Below are 22,131 nucleotides of genomic sequence, written 5' to 3'. Positions count from 1 at the left end.
TTAATGAGTTGCATCTAGTTCCATGTATATGTCAATTTAAAAAAAATTACATCACAAATATACATATGACTGAGTCACTTTGTTGCACAGCAGAAATTGACACGACACTGTAAATCAACTCTACTTCAATGAGAAAATAAAACTACATAAGACAAAAAAAAAATTACCTCATGATAGATTTTAAAATGCTAACATTCAGCCTCTAATATTCACAGTTCTTGAAGAACTACCCAAAATTTTATACTTTATCTTAGGCTTTAAAACCTTTATAAGAGGAACAAAAAACATACCGTGCCAAGTAAGAAAGAAAGATAGAAATTAAGAGATTCAGACCAGTACTCTCCAAACTTTCTGTACTTTTCATAATGCTATGGTATTTTCAGTACATAAAAGTGACAAGCCTTCTATAAATTTCAGAAATATTCAGAACATACCTCCATAAGCCCAAACTGACCAAACCGCAGCTTAATAAAAGAGTTTTCTAGAGTTATATCTTCTTGAGCACTTTTTATATTCATGTTGAAAATGCCTTTATTCGCAACATTGCCATAATATAGGACATATTTGGCTAAATGTGGATTTGAACTTGCTGTTTCCAAAATTTTATACACTTTTAGTCCCATTGGTGGTATCTGTGCTAGAAAAGAGATCTTTACAACATAAAGGAGAGAATTTATTAAAGAGAAATGTAGTCTACTGAAAGGAAGCCATTTATACTTCTAGTAAAAACAGAAACTATCATTTTACTTCTTTTAAAAATTTTTATTTATTTTTTTGTCTTTCCAGGGCCGCACCTGCAGCATTTGGAGGGTCCCAGACTAGGGGTAGAATGAGAGTTGCAGCCGCTGGCCTATACTACAGCCATAGCCATAGCAACACCAAATCCCAGCCATGTCTGTGACCTATACCACGCTTATGGCAATGCCTGATCCTTAACCCACTGAGCAAGGCCAGGGATCGAACCTGTGTCCTCATGGATACTAGTCAGATTCACTTCCGCTGAGCCACAATGGGAACTCCAGGAAACTCTCATTAAAAGTATGTATGCATATATATATATATATATATATATATATATATATATATATATATATATAAAATACTATTCTATAAACACACTTTGATAAATTATGGGTGGAGTACTCACATCTCTCTTTATCCAGGAAATCTAATAGCTTCAAGTGAGTAAGACTATCAAAGGCATTAATGTTTTCGTCCAACACAATGCATTATGCAACCACCCTCAATTGTCCTACAATGCTCTTAATGGATGCTGAGGGGGGGAATTCTCCATGAAGGTTAGGCTTACTGTGAACAATGATTTTTCCCAATATTAAGAATCTTTTCATAATGCTATGGTATTTTCAGTACATTAAAAATAAAAATGGTAAATGTAACAATATAAATGTTTAGCACATTAGTTCAGTCAATACTGGCCATCAAATGCCTGGGGTCCAGCAGGCACTGAACAAGCCATGGAGGATACATACACCCAGAAACATAATTCCTGCTTGATAGGATGTTTCCTGTAAAATCCGACCAAAACTTTTGTTATATTTTTCTTCTTTCCTTGAAGGATTACCAATTTATAAAAGTAGCCAGTAAAGGCTTTTTTAATTCTCTTTTAGAGTTCCTAGCTTTGGGAATCGTACGTTCCCAAAGTACGATTTAAATTGTACTCCAATCTCTAAAAGTTCAATCTTTCCAGTGACATGGGGTGGGGAGGGGTTCAGTTTAATACTCTTATTTTAGGACATTTTCCCAAAAAAATGTCTATTACATGAGCCTAGTTTTTTCCCCTAATTATAGCTCAGAAAAGCTTCTTCCTTATTTTAGAAAGTCTTTCATGGTATATAAATGTCAGCTTTGCAATGAAAATTTGAAAGGATCCAAAGTTATTTAGAAGGATAGTATTTATCTCCATTTCAATATTTATAACTGTCATTAAATTGAGTTAGATCAAAAAAAATTCAAAATTTTATGAGAAATGATTATTTCATTACTCCAGGAAAAAGTTACAATGCATACACTTACAAAAGTATACATATTAAAAACGTACTAGAAGAAACATACAATACATATACTAACAAAGATATCAATATTTTGGGAAACCTAAGATCTATTTTCCTTTAGTATCACTGAACTAGCCAGTCAAACTCTCTTGTATTTATAATTTTAACCATTTCACATACAACTTGATAGCTCTCAGAGGTGTGTATATATATTTTCCAGATTTATATGTATGTAAACTATATATTTGCTATGCTTTCTTCATGATGCTTCTTTAAGTTCTCTGGAGAAGACATACCTCATAGGCTGTCTGTGAAATAGCACTTGCTGTATCCCACACTGCACTCATTTGAATTTCCACAGGCTTTCCTGAAGCAGAGAACACTTGAGCTTTGGGGGAACTCACATAGACTGAGACTACTGAGTTTCGGTCTTGTTCTGAAGGATTAGAGACCACAAGATACCTGCAAAAACAGCCGCTTTACTATAGGGGTCTCGAAATATTTGGTTTTTTTCACATGATTTGTAAATATTTCAGCTCATAGATAGTCATAAAGCCAACACACGAAGAAGAATTGTAAGAGACATTCTGGTAAAACTTTTCCAACAGGCAATTTCATTACAACAAAGAGCACACTGTACAAACGGTACTGAAATAATGATTCATTTTTTAAGAATAAATGATACACGAACGGAAGACAGTAACAGAACTATAATTAAGATTTTTTTTTTTTTTTTTGCTTTTTAGGGCCACACTCATGGCATATGGAGGTTCCCAGGCTAGGGGTCCAATTGGAGCCCTACCTGCTGGCCTATACCACAGCCACAGCAACATGGGATCCGAGCTGCATCTGCAACCTACACCACAGCTCACGGCAATGCTGGATCCTTAACCCATTGAGTGAGGTCAGGGACTGAACCCACACCCTCATGGATGCTAGTTGGATTTGTTTCCACTGCGCCACACAGGAACTCCTATTTTTCTATGTCCCAGAAAATGACTTGTATTCATATGGTTTTATTAGACTTTCTAAAATAATCAGCCCTATACAACTAATATCCTGATCTCTACCTAATCTCACAGAATAAGAAAATACACAAACTGTTTGTATTTTAGTCAAAATTACTTTCAATTAAAATTCTGACATTCATTTTAAATCACTAGAACACAGTGAAATGTATGGCTACACATAAAGAATCACATAATTCACACGTGTTTTTAATACACAGGGGCCCATATGATCCAGGAGCATTGGTTCTAGAAAAAAGATCCTTTAAAAGTGAATCCGCTTAAAATAGGGGCTTAAAATTTTAAGTAAATAATGGTGAAAAAAATTTGATTGGAACTTAGCTAGAAAAGGAAAATAAAGATTATTAAAATAAGCTTAGGTACATTTGCAATTGTGTACAATTCCTAGAATGAACTGGAGTTTTTGGCAAAATTTTTTCCAATATTGTATATTAGCCCATTATGAAATCCTTTATGTAACATTTACTTTTTACAGGATGATTTTAAACATAAGTATATTTGTTAAAAATATTTAAGGACTTAATTCATCATTTTTCAAAATCTTCTCTCAATTCTTTGACATTGGAATAATTCTCAGTTGAAGCCACTAACATCCCTAGTTTTTTCAGTAGCATAACTCTGCTGGTTCCCCACTGCTTCACGGCTTTGCTTGTGAGTAGAAATATTCTAGATTATCATGTTACAGATTTCATGAAATATGTATTCCTTATAAGATTTATGATTTTACGTTATAATCAATTGGCATCACATTATTTTCAACAAAATAAACAGTATTTCAAAGAGGATATTTAACTAGTGATACGGCTAACTGGATCGTTAGTGGGTATTTTCATGATCTGAAATATTTTGCTTTCCTCTACAATTTTGTAACTTCAGGAACACAGAACTTAACAGTCAGATAACAACCACCTCTCCCTCTCACCCATAGAAGCTCTATCAGACATGGTAGAAGCAAGCCAGCATTGTTCATTTAATGCGTCAGAAAACCTGATAGTGTTCTCTTATCCTATGTGTGTGCTGTATATTTCAACTGCATTGCAAATGGTTTGTTAGAAAATAAAATTAATATAGTAGCCAAAACTAAAGTGAAGGACAACAGGAAAGCACAAAGGAAAGGAAAAAGGATGTAGCATAAAATTTATAAAACATTTAACTTAGGAAGTTCCTTGTAGTAGCTCAGAGGTAATGAGCCCAACTAGTATTCATGAGGATGCGGATTCAATCCCTGGCCTCGCTCAGTGGATTAAGGATCTGGCGTTGCTGTGAGCTGTGGTGTAGGTTGTAGACATGGCTTGAATCCTGCGTTGCTGTGGCTGTGGCATAGGCTGGCCACTGTAGCTCCAATTCCAAACCTAGCCAGGAAACTTTCATAGGCCACGAGTGCGGTCCTAAAAAGCAAACACACACGTGTGTGTGTGTGTGTGTGGTGTGTGTATAATAAAATAAACCGTTTGACTTGTAAAATGTTTATCAGAAAAAGCACTTATGATTGAAACAATTGTGTAATAAGAATGTCTCTAGCTCCTCTTGACTTACAGTACACCTCAGGATTGTAAGATCTCACTTACATCGTTGACTGAGATTCCATATGTATACAAGAGCAGCTGAATCATGCTGTCAAAAACATATTTACAAAGGGCACTGAAGCCTCGACATAATAAACAAAACCCTATTTTATCTCCGGGACAATGAGAGCACTGCCCCAATGAGAGGGGTGCTTAACACTTACCTGAGGGAATCTGTCAACCTAAGTGCACCCTCCCACTGCCTTCTGCCAGAATTTATATTTTGCCTGATGTTCTCCCACCACAAACACACCTGGAGAATCACAAATGCCAGAATTCACTGTTACCAACTGGACTGTACCATATTCCTAAAGTGTGCTGGGGAAGAAAACCAGGCACCAAAGACGTTCAAACCAACATCCAAGAAATGAATGACTTATTACTGAACCCTATGTGTCCAGAGGCATAGAGCTAGTATGTGAAGAACTCTAGAAAGATTTAGTTTACAGACTTAGGCCGCTCTCCTCGTTCTGCAGAAGCCCTGAGGCAGACCTAGATATAGAACCCAGGATTCCCAGAGCAAGTTCTCTGATGCTCCATTACCCAGAATGAGTCATAAAGGCTCTGATAAGAAAACGTAACGTGTTTGAGCAATAAATTAGGCAGCAAGCATTCAGAACACTGATTCTTTTCAATGGAGAAGAAAATGATTCACATTTAAAGGAAATAATCATTTTAACCATACATTTCATTTTGTACAATATTAAATAGTTTTTTTATAATAAGCTGTGAACTAGGTTCTGTCTTGTTTCATCTTAGTAGCTAATTAGTATTTGACCGTAATGATGTTGCTACTGTACTGAATGATTATGTAATTATCATGCCAGGAATCTATTCAAAAACTAAATGTGTAGAGTATATAATGAGTATAATGCTGCACTAAGAAAATAATTCTTTAACATAATTAGAGATTCACAGCATGTTCTTCAAGAGCATCGCAGAGCACATTTATTTGACACACAAATTCCTATCTATGTACATTTCAAGAAGATTACACAGGGAGGATGGTCATACATGAATTACATTTCCTTGGGAAATAAGTACGCTATCATAAATTAAAGAGTCCTTGTCATGATTGTGTTGAGTAGTAAAACACTTGTTATACTATCAGTATCTCCAAACATGAGTATTTCTAAGACTGTCAATTGTGAATGGAAACAACAGTCTCCATATTATAACATCATATTCACTTAGAAAAATTAATATTTCATCCACACCAACAAAAGAAAGGGGTAAGAGTGGTGATAATGGGGATAGGTAATTTCTATTTTACTTTGGAAGTAACTGTATGAAGCTCAGAACCATTTTTTCCCAATTTCCCCTATATCTGCATTAGCTTCCTATCTATCATCTGTCACCAAGGCACATCCAGTCTCCTAGTTCTCATCATGACACTAAGCCCCTGCAACTTGGGTTACAGGCAATTATCTCAACTCGCTACCTACAAGGAACAACCTTCACCTCATGAAGACAAAGCACTCATATGTTACCTGTCAATCAAATGAGAGAGCAGATTATGATCTACTTTGGCTGAGAGAAAAAGGAATGGAGGAAAATGACATATAATGTATGTCACTGTATGAAGAACTAAAATTCTAGAGTAAATGGGGATCTGCCCTTGAAGAGTCTAATAAGGGGGAGTCTCTTTGGAATGCCTTCACCCCTTTTGTAGAAATGATTCATGTCATGTTAAGAAAGACAACTGTGGCACCCTGAGGCCTCTCTTGAGGCAAATCGACTCAATGTCGACTCTAAAAAAAAGACCAGGACCATGTGGGTTTCTGTGTAGGACTAGACAAAGGGCAGAAGGAAAGAAATAAGCCCTCTGGTCAGAGTGAGGCTGGAGTTATCACTTACAGAGTGCTTCCTGCACGCCGGGCCAGTCCTCAGGTGGCCTGGACAACCCACCAGGCACAGCCTTCCATCCCTCCCACAGGCAGACAAGGGAACTGAGGTTCAGGGAGGTGAGGTATGTTGCTAAGACACACTCATCTAAAAGGGCCACAACAGGCTTGGAACGCAGCCTTAAGCCCTCTAACTGTCCTCTTAACCATCTTAACCATTCTACTCATAAGCTAAGGTTATAGTGACCTTTTTGACAACTGGGGTCTTCTGTGGAGATCCCCTTAGTTCCAAATTCACTTGAGAAGAATTTTATCTTCACTGATGCCAGAGATCCCCAAAGACCTTCTAATCTCACTTCAGGACACTCAAGATGAACAGAAAGCTATTTACATTTCAGTACATTCTATCTGTGAAATGAAATTTCTATGCTGGAGCACTGAAATAGATGAAAATCTTGTAATATATACTAAAGAGTTTATTTTGTGACCTCACTGCATGAAATAAACAAAAACAATATTCAAAAAAATTTTAAATACTATGTACATTTTTACTCCGTAAGGAAGATAAAGATAAAAAATATTTGCAAATCCCATGTAAGTACAGTTTAAAACCAATTAAGGAAACAACAGTTTATATGAAAAGTAATTGTAACTTCATGTGCTTAGTATTGTACCTGGCATGGAATAACATCCATAAAGAGCTAATAAATTAATAACGCACAAAAATTTCAGTAGGAGAATTTATCATTTGTAAATAATACCTACTAGTGTGGAACTTCATGGTTTTATCAATTTAGTTTCATTTAGATTACTTTGGTTCCTCAAAAAATGTTCTCAAGGTTGATAAACTATGTAATTAATCCCTTTGCAAAGACAGGGGGAAATGACAGATCTAAGATTACAGAGAAAGTTAAGAACAAAAGCAAAAATTAGAGCTCAATTTGTCTGATTCTTGATCAATGACAGAATATTTAAAAAATAACTTCAACAAGATAAAGTCCTTCTAAGTGGCCTCCTTAGTGGCACATAAATTTAAGATTTACTGTATAAACCTTTATATAGTATCCTGAGTATGAAAATACATTGCTTTATATGTTTACAAAAATTGTAATTTCTAGACATGAAGTCCTTTTGACATAGTCCACCTAGTTTTTTAGGTTTAAAACACAATGACTACCATATTAGCCATCAGGGAAAAAAAATCAAGATATTTACCACAAAGGAAGCCTTTTTTTTTTCCCCTTTGTTTTTTAGGGTCACATCCACGGCATATGGAGGTTCTCAGGCTAGGGGTCTAATCAGAGCTGCAGTTGCTGGCCTACGCTATAGCCACAGCCACACTAGATCTGAGTTGTGTCTGTGACCTACACCATAGCTCATGGCAATGCCGGGTCCTTTAACCCACTGAATGAGGCCAGGAATCGAACCTGTATCATCATGGATACTAATACTTGTTGGGTTCTTAACCTGTTCAGCCACAACGGGAACCAAAGGAAGCCTTTTTGAAATATAGTAGGTCTTCAAAAATCACAGTAAGTTCTGTGATTCCTGGGTGCTGAAGACAGATACATTCAAGTTCAAAAACCCATCATGGCACATAGAATCTGAGAGGCTTTAGACAAGTTATTTCATTTCTCTAAGCTTTAATGTCCTTATCTATAAAACTAGGAGATAAGACTGTGGTTAGGGTTACATGATAAAATGTTTAAAAAATCACAGAGCTCAGATCTGGCACAAAGGAGAATCTCAGCAGCAATTAAATCTCTCCTTTTCCTTACAAGACCCTCCCGGCATCCTGATCAGGGACCCTGGTACATGAATCACAGGGATGATGGAATAAAATGAATGTTTTACTTAACCTCGGTCACTGAGTGGTCACATATGTCTTTTTTAATGTAAGGCAAATATAAATCAAAATGAAAGAAATTAACAAAAACAACATGTTATAAGACATACGTTGAAACAAAAGAGTTAGGATCATATGGGGGGAGGATGAAGATAAACGAACAGGTGCATAGAATATATACACTATAAAGTAACCACAAGATGTGGCTAAATTAAAAGGCAAGGGGGAAAAAAGGAAAGAGAAAAGGAATCCTCCTGGTACGTGCAGTTATAAACTTATGACTGCAACTATATATATACTCCCTCCTTCAAAGTACCTATAATCTAGGCGGGGAGAGAGACAGAAACTATCAAGTTCAATATAACAGAGTAGGTAATAAGACAAAAGTATGTACAGAGTGTCCTGTGACACACAAAACTACACAGTTAGGATGATTAAGAATTAATCAGGGAGTTCCCGCCATGGCGCAGCAGAAACGAATCCGATTAAGAATCATGAGGTCGAGAGTTCAATCCTTGGCCCCACTCAGTGGGTTAAGGATCCTGTATTGCCATGAGCTGTGGTGTAGGTCGCAGACACAGCTCTGATTTGACGTTGCTGTGGCTCTGGCATGGGCCGGCAGCTGTAGCTCCAATTAGACCCTTAGCCTGGGAACCTCCATATGGCGCGGGTGCGGCCTAAAAAGACAAAAAAAAAAAAAAAAAAAGAATCAGGAGAGCCTTCAAAACAGAAATTATTTTTACATAAAATGAGCAAAACATACATATAGAAATAGAACTTTACTGAGGACCATAAAAATAAATGGAGAGACACATTTTCCTAGGTGAGAAAACTAAAACAATGAAAAGACAACAAATCTCCCCAAATTAATTCATGAATCTTAAACACTGCAAACCAATATCCCATTGAAATCTTCTAATTGGGAGAAAGGGAGCAAAACCATCCTATGACATATCTGCAATAAAAAAATGGGCAAGACAAGTGGTTAAACAGAAGCATTAAAACAATACGAAAACATTGATTCTAAATGAATTATTAAACTATTTATTTATTTTTGAAAGGAGGATTCTGTGATCTGTCATGTGCTTTATTTATTTATTTTTTCCATTACAACTGGTTTACAGTGTTCTGTCAATTTTCTACTATACAGCAGGGTGACCCAGTCACACACACACATATATTCCTTTTTCTCACATCATCATGCTCCATCATAAGTGACTAGATATAGTTCCCAGTGTTATACGGCAAGATCTCATTGCTTATCCATTCCAAAGCCAATAGTTTGCATCTATTAAGCCCAGATTGCCATTCCATCCCACTCCCTCCCCCTCCTCCTGGGCAACCACAAGTCTGTTCTCCACATCCATGGTTTTCTTTTCTATGGAAAGATTATTTGTGCCATATGTTACATTCCAGATATAAGTGATATCATATGGTATTTGTCTTTCTCTTTCCGACTTACTTCACTCAGTATGAGAGTCTCTAGTTCCATCCATGTTGCTGTAAATGGCATTATTTTGTTCTTTTATGGCTGAATAGTATTCTATTGTGTATATATACCACAGCTTCTTAATCCAATCATCTGTTGATGGACATTTAGGTTGGTTCCATGTCTTGGCTATTGTGAACAGTGCTGTAATGAACATACAGGTGCATGTGTCTTTTTCAAGGCAAGTTTTGTCCCAATATATGCCCAGAGTGGGATTGCTGGGGCATATGGTAGTTCTATATATAGTTTTCTACAGTACCTCCATACTGTAACCAACTGACATTCTCACCAACAGTGCAGAAGGGTTCCCTTTTCTCTACACTCTCTCTAGTACTTGCTATTTATGGACTTATTAATAATGGTCATTCTGACTGGTGTGAGGTGGTACCTCACAGTAGTTTTGATTTGCATTCCTCTAATATCAGCGATGTTGAGCATTTTTTCATGTGCTTGTTAGCCATCTGTATATCTTCTTTGGAGAAATGTCTATTCAGGTCTTCTGCCCATTTTTCCATTGGATTGTTGGCTTTTTTGCCAGTTAAGCTGTGTAAGTTGTTTGCCAGTTACATCGTTTGAAACTATTTTCTCCCATTCTGTAAGTTGTCTTTTTTTTTTTTTTTGTTTAATGCTTTCCTTTGCTGTGCAAAAGCTTGTCAGTTTGATTAGGTCCCATTGGTTTATTTTTGCTTTTATTGCTGTTGCCTTGGGAGACTGAACTGAGAAAACATTTGCAAGGTTGATGTCAGAGAATGTTTTGCCTATGTTCTCTTCTTGGAGTTTGAGGGTGTCTTGTCTTATGTTTAAGTCCTTAAGCCATTTGGAGTTTATTTTTGTGCATTGTGTGATGGTGTGTGCCAGTTTCACATGCTGCTGTCCAGTTTTTCCAGCACTACTTGTTGAAAAGATTGTCTTTTACCTATTTTATATTCTTGCCTCCTTTGTCGAAGGTTAATTGACTGTAGGTGCCTGGGTTTATTTCTGGGTTCTCTTATCTATTATACTTGAAATAATTTCTATACTCTTAAATTTACTGAGGTTAGCTTTGTGCCCAAGTATGTGATTGATCCTTGAGAATGTTCCATGTACACTTGAGAACAATGTATATTTGGATTTTTTTGGATGTCCATTGGTCTGTTGGTAGCAGTACCACACTGTCCTGATTACTGTGGTTTTGTAATATTGCCTAAAGTCTAGGAGAGTTAAGCTTCCTGCTTGGTTTTTGTTCCTCAGGATTGCTTTAGCAATTCTAGGTCTTTTTTGGTTCCATATAAATTTTTGGATTGTTTGGCCTAGTTCTGTGAAAAATGTCATGGGTAATTTGATAGGGACTGCACTGAATCCATAGATTGCCTTGGGTAGTATGGCCATTTTTACAATATTAATAATTTTTCTAAACCAGGAGCATGGAATATCTTTCCATTTCTTTTGATTCCTCTTTAATTTCCTTGATTAATGTTTTATAGTTGTCAGCATATAAGTCTTTCACCTCCTTGGTCAGGTTTATTACTAGGTATTTGATTTTTTTGGGTGCAATTTTATAAGGTACTGTATTTTTGTATTCTTTTTCTAATATTTCATTGTTAGTATACAGAAATACAACTGATTTCTAAATGTTAATCTTATATCCTGCTACTTTGCTGAATTTGTTGATCAGTTCAAGTAGTTTTTGGGTTGAGTCCTTAGGGTTTTCTATAAATAGTATCTTGTCATCTGCATACAGTGACAATTTTACCGCTTCATTTTCCAGTTTGGATACCTTTTGTTTCTTTTGTTTGTCTGACTGGTGTGGCTAGGACTTCCAATACTATGTTGAATAACAGTGGTGAGAGTGGGAATACTTGTCTTGTTCCAGATTTTAGTGGGAAGGCTTTTAGCTTTTCTCCATATATATTGGCTGTGGGTCTGTCATAAATGGCTTTTATTATGCTAAGGTATTTTCCCTCTAAACCTACTTTGGTAAGAGCTGTTATCATGAATGGATGTTGGATTTCGTCAAATGATTTTCCTGCATCTACTGAGATGATCACATGGTTTTTGACATTTCTTGTTAATATGCTGTATGATGTTGACTGATTTGCGTATGTTGAATCATCCTTGTGAACATGGGATGAATCCTACTTGGTCGTGGTATATGACCTTTCTTATATGTTGTTGCATTCAGTTGGCTAAAATTCTGTTGAGAATTTTTGCATCTACATTCATCCAAGATATTGACCTATGGTTTTCTTTTTTGTTAGTGTCTTTGGTTTTGGTATTAGGTGATGGTGGCATCATAGAATGTCTTTGGGAGTGTTCCTTCTTCTTTAACCTTTTGAAAAAGTTTAAGGCAATGGGTATAGGTTACTCTTTGTATATTTAGTAGAATTCACCTGTGAAGCCATCTGGTCCCAGACTTTTATTTGTAGGGAGTGTTTTTAGGACATATTCAATTTCATTTCTAGTGATCAGTCTGTTCAGTTGATCTATTTCTTCTTAATTCAGTTCTGGCAGAGTGTAAGTCTCTAGAAAGTTGTCCATTTCTTCTAGGCTGTCAAATCTGTTGGCATACAGTTGTTCATGGCGTTCTCTTATGGGTTTTTGTATTTCTGCAGTATCTGTTGTGATTTCTCCTTTTTCATTTCTTATTTTGTTTATTTGGGTTTTTTCATCTCCTCTTGGCCAGTAGTTTGTCAATTTTGTTTACCTTTTCAAAGAACCAGCTCTTGGTTTTATTGATTTTTCTCTATTGTTTTTTGAATCTCTATTTTATTGATTTCCTCTCTGATCTTTATGATTTCCTTCCTTTTGCTGACTTTAAGTTTTGTTTGTTCTTCTTTTTCTAATTCATTTAGGTGGTGGGTTACGTTGTTGACTTGAGATTTTTTCTTCTTTTTTGAGGAAGGCCTGTATTGTGATGAATTTCCCACTATGCACTGCTTTTGTGGCATCCCATTGCTTTTGAATTGTATCTTCATTATCAGTTGTCTACAGGTATTTTTTAATTTCCTTCTTGATTTCCTCACTGACCCACTGGTTTTTTAGTAGCATGTTATTTAGTCTCCATATAGTGGCTTTTTCTCATTTCATTGCCTGTGGTTGATTCCATTGTGGTCAGAGAAGATATCTGAAATAATTTCTATACTCTAAAATTTGTTGAGGTTAGCTTTGTGCCCTAGTATGTGATCAATACTTGAGAATATTCCATGTGCACTTGAGAAGAAGGTATATTCTGATTTTTTTTGCATGTAATGTCCTGAAAATGTCAATTAAATCTAATTTTTTTCTATTGTGTCATGTAGGATCTCTGTTACCTTATTAATTTTCTATCTACAGGATCTGTTGATTGATGTGAGTGGAGTGTTACAGTCTCCTACTATTATTGTATTCCCATTAATTTCTCCTTTCATATCTGTTAGTATTTGTTGTATGCATCTGGGAGCCCCTATGTTAGGGGCATAGATATTGTAGATTGTAATATCCTCTTCTTGAATGGATCTTTTATCATTAAATAGTGTCCTTCTTTGTCTTTCTTTATGGTCTTCATTTTAAAGTCTATTTGGTCTGATATGAGTATTGTAACTCCTGCTTTCCTGTCTTGTCCATTGGCATGAAATATCTTTTCCCATCCCCTTACTTTCAATCTTTATGTGTCCTTTGCCTATTTTTTTTTTTTTTTTTTTTTTTTTTTTTTTTTTTTTTTTTTTTTTTTTTTTCATCTTTTGTTTCTTTTGCCTAAAATGAGACTCTTATAGACAGTATATTGTAGGGTTTGCTTTTTTATCCAATCTGCCACTCTGCATCTTTTGATTGGTGCATTCAGTCCATTGATATTTAAGGTAATTTACAGGTATGCATTTACTGCCATTTTAAACTTTGTTTTCCAGTTGATTCTATATTTCTCCTTTCCTCCTTTCTTTTTGGTGGGATGATTTCCATTTATTTTATGCCTGAGTACTTTTCTTTTTAGTTTTTGTGAGTGTAATGTTTGGTTTTGATTTGTGGTTGCCCTGTTTTTTAAGTCTGTTAAACTCTTCCTGTATCTGCTTGCTTCAGCCTGATAGTCGTACAGGCTTAAACACATTATTAAGAAAAAAAAGAGTCTAGATTTTCTTACTTTCATCCCCACATTCTATGATTTTGAAGTGCTTTTTTTAACATCTTCATATTTGTCTTTTTGCTGTTCCTTGTGTTTATCATCACTTTTACAGCATTTTCCCCCCACTTTTAGATTTGTATGTTGGCTTATTTAAGTGATTGCTTTCCAATTATGGTTTCCTCCATCCTATTTCTTCTTCTTCTTTTTTTTTTTTTTTTTTTTAATTTAGAGAAGCCCTTTCAGTATTTCTTTTAGAATGGGTTTAGTGAATTAAACAATTTAAAGACAGAAAAAAATGATATAAATCACTAGGAAAAATAAATATAAAATGTATGGTACAAAAATTCTTTCTAACCATAACAGAAAAACACAGCAAAGTAACAGGCAGGTAGATGTGATAGCAAAAAGCTTAGAACATTTTCTGTCTTAAAAAACATGATTAAAGCATTAAAAAAAAAAGGAAATCAAATTCAGGAAATGTGTAAAGTACTCTTACAAAACAATGGAAACACTCTAGTGGAAAAAATGAGTATTTTTCTTTCCCCAAATTATAGTTCAAAGTAAATGATGCTTCCATTTCCAGAAGAGATGGAGTGGTAGACAACACACAAGAGCTCTCACATCTATGAGCCAACTAGAAAAACCAGATAAATATAGTAATTATCTGCTCGAAGGCAACAGAGAATTGCTGAGGAGAGAAAAAAACTTCAGAGAGGAGGGCTGCCTTCTCTAGTCATTTTCACCCCAGAAAGGCTGAATGCCTTGCAAAGTCCAGTACAAAGCCTAGAGAAGTATCATTGTTGGAGCAAAGAAGGTAAAAAGCATTTGGTAGGGATTTAGGCTTCAAGTACACACTTGGCTTTCTCACTAGTACATGTGCTGAATACTAGGAGCTGCATGGAAAAGGAGCTTACAATCTAAACAGAAAGCTTCTGAAAAATAGAGCAGAAACATCTCATGAGATTTTAGAACCCACAGGGGATTACACTACAGAATATATCAGGCTATTAGCTGAAAACTTAATGAACTAGATGAACAAGATCTTGAGTGAATTAGCCTCAACGCAGCATAGCCCTTGACTGGCGTAAGAGTGAATACTCTAGAAGATACTTTCTAGAACCTATAAACATTTTATATACAATGTCTATCATGTAATATAAATTCTGAGATAGCCCCAAAGACAGAGACACATGATTAAACAACAAAAAGAAAAAGACAGAAGAATTAGAACTACATGTGATCTGGATACTGGAGTTTACCGATAAGACTTTAACAAAATAATCAGCATGTCCTAGGAAAGTGGAATACATGAATACAGCAGATGAAAAGATAATGAATTCCCTACAGAAACTGAATATGTTAAAAACTGACTGAGTGAAATTCTAGAACATCAATATTTGAAATTAAGAACTCAGCAGGTTATTTAATAACAGAGAAGATGAAGCAGAAGAGAAGTTAAACTGTTAATACAGATAATTCCTCTAGATTCTGGGATTATTGGAGAACATTCTGCAGCTACTTTTTAGACATCTGGATGTAAAACATTATTCTACAAAAAGTATATATACATTTTAAAAACAATAAGAAAAATACAACAACAGAAACATGTAACTTTTTAAAAGGGCAGGGAGAGATACCAGGTAAAAGAAAGTAGGGACGTATGCTCTAGGTCAAGGGACCATAAGAATAAAGGCACAGACACACACAAATATATATATGCATATATAAAAATACATATATACACAAATATATACACACACACACACACACACATAAAGGATGTTCAACATACAGGCCATTAAATATCACTAGAATCCACATCTAAAGTGCATGTTTAAAATGCCAATATATGGAGCTAAAAGGGGAGATTAAGTTTCAAGTCACAGAGAAGAGAAGGGTGTCTTTAAGTCATTACAAATTGCTTAGACCGTATTACATAGGTTATAAGGAGTGACTGGAAGGTTTAACATGGTCAGGTTCATTTTTAATAGATACTTCTAGTTGCCAGGTAGAGAAAGGATTTAAGGAGTCAAGATTCAAAGGAGGAAGACCAAGAAAATAGCTACAATAGCCCATGTAGGAAAGGCGGAAATCTAAATTCCAGAAGAGATAGAAATACAAAAAGAGCAAGTCTGAGAAAGAGGTAGGAATCCTCCTCTACAGGATTTTTTGGATTCCTTCTGGAAGGCTGCATAAACCAGAAGGAAAAGTATGCAATTCCTGGCTTTCAGTTAGGGTGGCAGAGATACAGTGGTGCCACTAACCAAGTCTGAACACCCAAGGATAGGTAGTGGGAAGAGGTACCCCCATTACCCCAAGATGAAGGTAATATTTCAAGATTAGACTTCTTGACTTTGAAGTAACTGAGAGACATCTACATATATTTATCCTGATGTTTTTATATTAATTATCCCAAATTCAGAATCCATATGTCCATCATAAATACAAAAATTAGGTTTCCAGGTATGACAGGCAGAATAATGTACACATTCTAGTCCCCAGAACCTATGAATATGTTACCTCATATAGCAAAAGAAACTTTCTAGATGTGATTAAGGGTCTTAGGATCAGGAGATTTCCTGGATTATCCAAGTGGGCCCAATATGATCTCAAAGGTCCTTATAAGAGAGAGAATGGGAAATCCAAGAGAGAAGGTGGCCATGTGACAAGCAAGGAAGCAAGAGTGTGGATTATGTTTGGAAGGGGCCACAAGCCAAGCAGGTGACCTCTAGAAGATGCAACAGGCAAAGACCCAGATTCTCCTCTCAGAGCCTCTAGAAGGAACGAGCACTGCCAATACTTTGTTAACCCCAGCAACTGATTTTGGCCTTCTGACCTCCAAAACTGTAAGCTAATATGTTTGCGTGCGTGTGTGTGTGTGTGTGTGTGTGTGTGTGAGTGTGTGTGTGTTTCAAGAGACTAGGTTCGTGGTAATTTGTTCTAGCAGCAGTAGGAGACTTATATGCCAGATCTGACTATTCCTCCTGAATATGAGGGTTAAGTGCCAGTTTCATATCACAAAGACACAGAAAAGAAAGTCTTGAGTGCTGGGAAAGGGGGCAGGGGTGTGGGCAAACAAAGAGCAACGAGAAGAGCTTGGGGTCCTTGGAACTGGGCCCAAGAAAGACTGAAGTGACATGTGTCTCACTCTCTGATCTGCTCTCCCATGGGCTACTCCCTCTGACTTTCTCATCCAAGGAGTGCTGGACCTCCCACTGTCCCCATGCAAGTACCCAGAGCTAGCAATAAGGAAAAAGCAAAGGAGAAAACTCTCCCGACCTGTACTTTGTAAAAAGCAAATGACGGACAGTCCTTTAGACTGACAAAGATGGTTACTCTTAACCTTTTAAAATTCTACTTATTTTCTAATCTTTGAAGATGACCTCATATAGATGCCATTCACCAAAGAAATGCACATATGCACAACATTTTTCATATAAGTTCCAAGGTTTCCCAGTTTAAAAACCTTTCTATTCCCATGATGTAGGCCTTCTTAAATAGGCAAACGTTTGACTATTTTCCCATAAAAACCTTTCTAGAAACTATACAGTAACAATCTTACTTATCTTCCAAGACCAGATACTGGAATTTACATTTGTGAGGGGAAAAGTAAAAAATGACATTTTCTGGAAGCTTCTAGTTGATGAAGTGACATACATTATTTGGCCTCATTTAAGAAGAAAAAAATGCAACACTAAGGAACAAAACATTCTTGCATCTCAGCAATAAAATTTAGGATTGTACTTGAATAGAGCAGTGCATGAATGTTACCTGAACTTCCTAACATACGAAAATTTATTTCACCATCTTTCCTGCATTTAGGAGAAATAAATTAAAATTCATGGACAAAAATATTAAAAATCTATCATCACATGGAGAGTTATTTGCTCAAGGACAAGATTCAAAAGCAAAGTATACAAGTATACTACATGGGTGACCAATTCTATTGTAAAGACATCCTTCTTGAAACATTGAGATGATAGTAGAGCCTAAAACTGCTGCTGTCAACTAGAGTATTTGACTTCTGAAAATTCCTTGCTAAATCCAAGAACTCCATAAACTATTACTAATAAGAGTTCTCAGTTTAAATAAAAAGCACACAATTTTTTTTTAGTATGCAATGATTAAGTAAATATTCTAGAAAGCTCTATGTTAGAAGATATTACCTAGTGTAGAGAATTATGTTTGTTTCTAACACTAATAGGCCAAGCAGTAAATCAAAAATAAAATTATATCTTAAAGGAATATTTTTGTTACTTTTAACTCAAAGTAAATTTGACTTGGCAGGTAAAAAAACTGAGTTTTTCAAATGTTAATAGCAATAACAAAAACAATAACAACAATAATGCCAAAAAGCTAGCACTTAATGAGCCTTGAGGACAGTGCCTAGCATGCAGTATGTGCTTTACTAACTTCTTTCAGCTTCACAATCAACTTATGAAGTCCTAAAATCATGCCCATTTTACAGATGTGTAGGGTGGTCTGGTATCCACCTCAAGGTTCACAGCCATTTAAATGGCAGAGCCAGGATCAAACTCAAGTAGTCAGGCTCTAAGGCATCTTGGAGATTGGGTAGGTGTACCTGCTTTTCTCCAGTGCGTAAAAGAACTGGGGGTGTACGTGCTAGAAGCACAGAATCCCCCCCTGCCGAGTTCCATCTCTGCAAGACTTTCTGAACACTGCTTCATCAGAGTGTTCCACCTCCATCCTAGCAAAGAGCTTTACTCTGAAAGCCCCCAACTGCCTATAGCATCAGGACTGGGGTTCAGGTTTGTTTTTGTTTTGTTTTTTTTTTCAGGTGATGAAGTGAAGGGTACTTCTCTAAGCAGCTCAGATGACAACACAAGCTATCTTTCAGTACATTTTTACTTTTTCTAAGAGGTAGTGGGAAGGGAACTGCTTATATAACAGGTCTTCACTTTGCAATATTAGTGATATTTTGGAAAACAGTTTCCTTATTCTATGTCCCAGTTACTGAACACACTTGGTTATTTTCCAGAGTCAAGTTTTCCAACCCAAACTTCCTTTTGCAGTGTTTACTCAAATGTATGCTCTATAAGTGATTCGTGTTTTAACAGAAAAGTAGATGTTTAATAGCATGCAACCCGGGGAATTAACTATTTTAGTCTCCTCTCTCTCAAGACATATTACAAATGGAACCAATGTTTCCAAAAAAATGAAGCTGGTTAGTGACAAAGGTGGAACCAGAACAAGCCCTCTGATGCTCAGTCCACGGCTCCCTTCACAATACTTGCTCTTTCCAGGCATCTGACAGCAAGATGTGCCCAAAGTTCAACAGCATGGAAACAAGAGTTAGTATCATAAATGTTATTAGAATTCATAGCTGAAATCCAACTTAATAATATAAATTAGAGTGTTAACTCTCAAAAGTACAACTACTATTTCAGGGCTTTCTCACACTCAAAAAAGCATTTCTAGAAGCATAAATAAAACTATAACCAAAGTAGAATCGACCTGTACTTATATAACTTTTTTAAACAAAATAAGGTTGAAAAATCTTGCAACTATATCCACTGCATAACAGAAAACAGCAAGTCAATGAAAAAGATAAATATTTGCCTCCAACTATTTTAAAACCTGTGATACTAAAGCAATTAAAAAGAAATAGACACAGAAATTGTACATAATTTGGGTGACCTCAAGAGTCTTGTCACCAATTAAGTTGCTTTCACTCTGAGAGCTTTGCCTAAACAAAAATACCATCTGTTTTACCTAAAACATTAAGATGTTCTATTTTCTTGTCAATTCAGAAATCACATCTGTAGCCATTTTCTGAAAAGACAGCAAAAGACATTATATTTATGGCTGACTGCTTAAGGAATGGTGTTCAATCAAAATGTAATTTTCATCTGCTAGAAGAAAATTTCACTTCTCCAATGACTATAACACCGTAACTTTGGAGGAACACAGTACGTAAACACACTGACTTTCACAAATAAAAAGATCTTAAAAGTTAATGTGGTAAAATAAGGTTGTTTTGTGGCTAAAAGACAAAAATGGCAGATATGTTTGTATTCACTTTATGTTATCTTTGTTGACAACTGAAATCTATCTTATGTGAGGTTTTCGGATGAAGAGAAAACAACTTTTTATTGGTGCTACATTCCACCATGCTCGTGAGCTATCATGTAAGAGGTAAAATTATGAAAACAACAAAAACACAAAGCACTCTCTATTTTCAAAACACTTTTACACAATATCGGTTCTGAGAAAGAAACTCTACAATCTAGTGAACCAACTGAAGAAGATACAAAACACTAGGAAAAAAAAACACACTCACAGTGAAGGCGAACAGGATGTCACAAGGAATAAAGAACATGTTTCGAAGAAAAGCAAACAAGCCACCCAACTACCTATAGTACTGAGTATATGTTAAGCACCTACAAAATAACAAAATCTAAGACCCAAGTATGTTTTAGTTCAAAAAGTACCCCAATTTCACATTTAGTTTTCTTGCCTAAAAAATTAAAATAAAGCTACTCTCCAAATAAGGATGAAATAAATAAGTCCAAAGACTCTATTTAAAATGTTTCTTTTACCACAAAGTTGTGAAGTGTTCTGAAGTCCAAGATGGGCTTGAAGCCCTCCCTGACTTTTTCAGGATCAGGATACCTTCACTAAAATCCTTTTCCTTGTTCCTCTTGTAGTGCACGGTTTATTAATCTGCATTTAGAAGGAAAAAAAATCTGGTTCAGAAGAATGGAAGACTTTGAAATACGCCACATCACTTCAGTCTGTGCTCTGAACTGCTGAGTTAAGGAGCTTTGTGTTACAATTTCAGAAGACATGATGGACACTGGGAGGAAAAGACGAGAGAAAGAGGACAGAGGACAAAGTGTGCACAAAACCAGACAAAATAAACGACTAAGGAATCGCTCTCATACAATCATCAATTCTCCCAAACCCAATATAAAGCACTTCAAGAAATCACTCATATTTCAGATATTTACTTTAACACTTCTGCAATGCATTATCTAACTCTAAGGGGGGAAAGCTTTGGTGCTACAAGCAATAAAGAACAGAATCATTCAAAATTTCATTATCTGGCAGACACACCAAGACTAATGCCAGCTCTTCTTTGACACAATTTCATCTCCTTTACATATTTTTTCTTAGATTCTACGAGGTTACTTGTTTCCCAATATCTTAACTGGAAATGATCATAGCCCTTTCCATATTATAAGTGGTAGTCTCCATGCTAACTCTGCCTTTGTATTTTAAGTATCAAAATAACATCGTAATCTTACATATAGCGCCACATATTCCTTCCCATCTTCTGCATTTTCCTGATTATGGTCTTTGATAGCGTAATTGTAAGATATTGCAAACAACGCACAAAATCACTTAAGTTCATTAGACAAACCACACAACGAAACCACCCTATGTAAATTTAATTCACTCTATAATAATCTGACAACGATAAAGTAGAAACACACAGCTAGTTAAGAAAGTCTGATTTAAAGTGTAAAACAATAAAAAGGAAATTAAAACATGGACTAACCAGGCAATTGAGCAGGTGTTCTCTGAACACATAACTACTTTGCCACTGCTTTTAAACAAATGAAACTTAAAACTATCATTTAAAATGCAGTCTGTTCAACCACTTTCACACATAAAATCTACATCTAGTAGATCTAAAATAATACTGGACTTAGGAACAAAAAATCATAGTAGACTAATTATAAAGGCCTGGGAAGAACCTCAACTTTTCAAGTTTATGTAAAACTGATTAAAAGAATGATTTAAGATACCATGCCCTGAAAGCACTAAGGAGACAAATTCCACACTGTGAATCACTTTAAAAAATCAATATGTGAGATTGATAGTAGCCTACCGATAAACATTGTCTGCAAACGTCTAAATGACAGTAAGAAAGTATATACTATTAATATACAATTATATTATTTAAAGCAGTCTGTCATAAACATTAAACTAGTTAATCAAAGAACTGTAAAACTTATTTCAGGAGGTGTAAGAATGGAATAAGAATTTTTTTTTTAATTTTGATAATGAGGAAGCTTGGAGTGTAATCAAGAAGCTAGAACAAGAAGTAGAGACTCTTTCAAAGGAAAAAGTCAACAGCTAAATACTTTGGTGGTTCAGGAATGTGGTACAGAAAGGTGGAGGGTTAGCAGAGATGTGCAAAGACTTCTTTAGAGATGGATATTTTCCAAGAAACTTTTGAAAGGATTGAGAATCCAACAGAGAGGAAGAGGTAAGCCACTCAAACATGCCCATAATCCAATGCCAG

At 35.7% G+C, this 22,131-nt stretch overlaps 1 protein-coding gene across 1 annotated transcript in view; it reads right to left on the bottom strand.

Annotated features, from left to right (window-relative positions):
- The window catches only part of MAN2A1 (mannosidase alpha class 2A member 1), a 177,348-nt gene that overhangs the window by 47,076 nt on the left and 108,141 nt on the right, over positions 1 to 22,131 (bottom strand). The window contains exons 13-14 of the mRNA XM_003123823.6: positions 2,309 to 2,474; positions 435 to 650 (exon numbers count right to left, since the gene is read on the bottom strand). Of these exons, the coding sequence (XP_003123871.4) occupies positions 435 to 650; positions 2,309 to 2,474 (382 nt within the window). The remainder of the gene's footprint in view (positions 1 to 434; positions 651 to 2,308; positions 2,475 to 22,131) is intronic.

This window comes from Sus scrofa, chromosome 2, assembly GCF_000003025.6.
Source record: "Sus scrofa isolate TJ Tabasco breed Duroc chromosome 2, Sscrofa11.1, whole genome shotgun sequence".
In the NCBI taxonomy this organism is placed as follows: domain Eukaryota; kingdom Metazoa; phylum Chordata; class Mammalia; order Artiodactyla; family Suidae; genus Sus; species Sus scrofa.
This window is presented reverse-complemented; position numbering and strand designations above follow the sequence as displayed.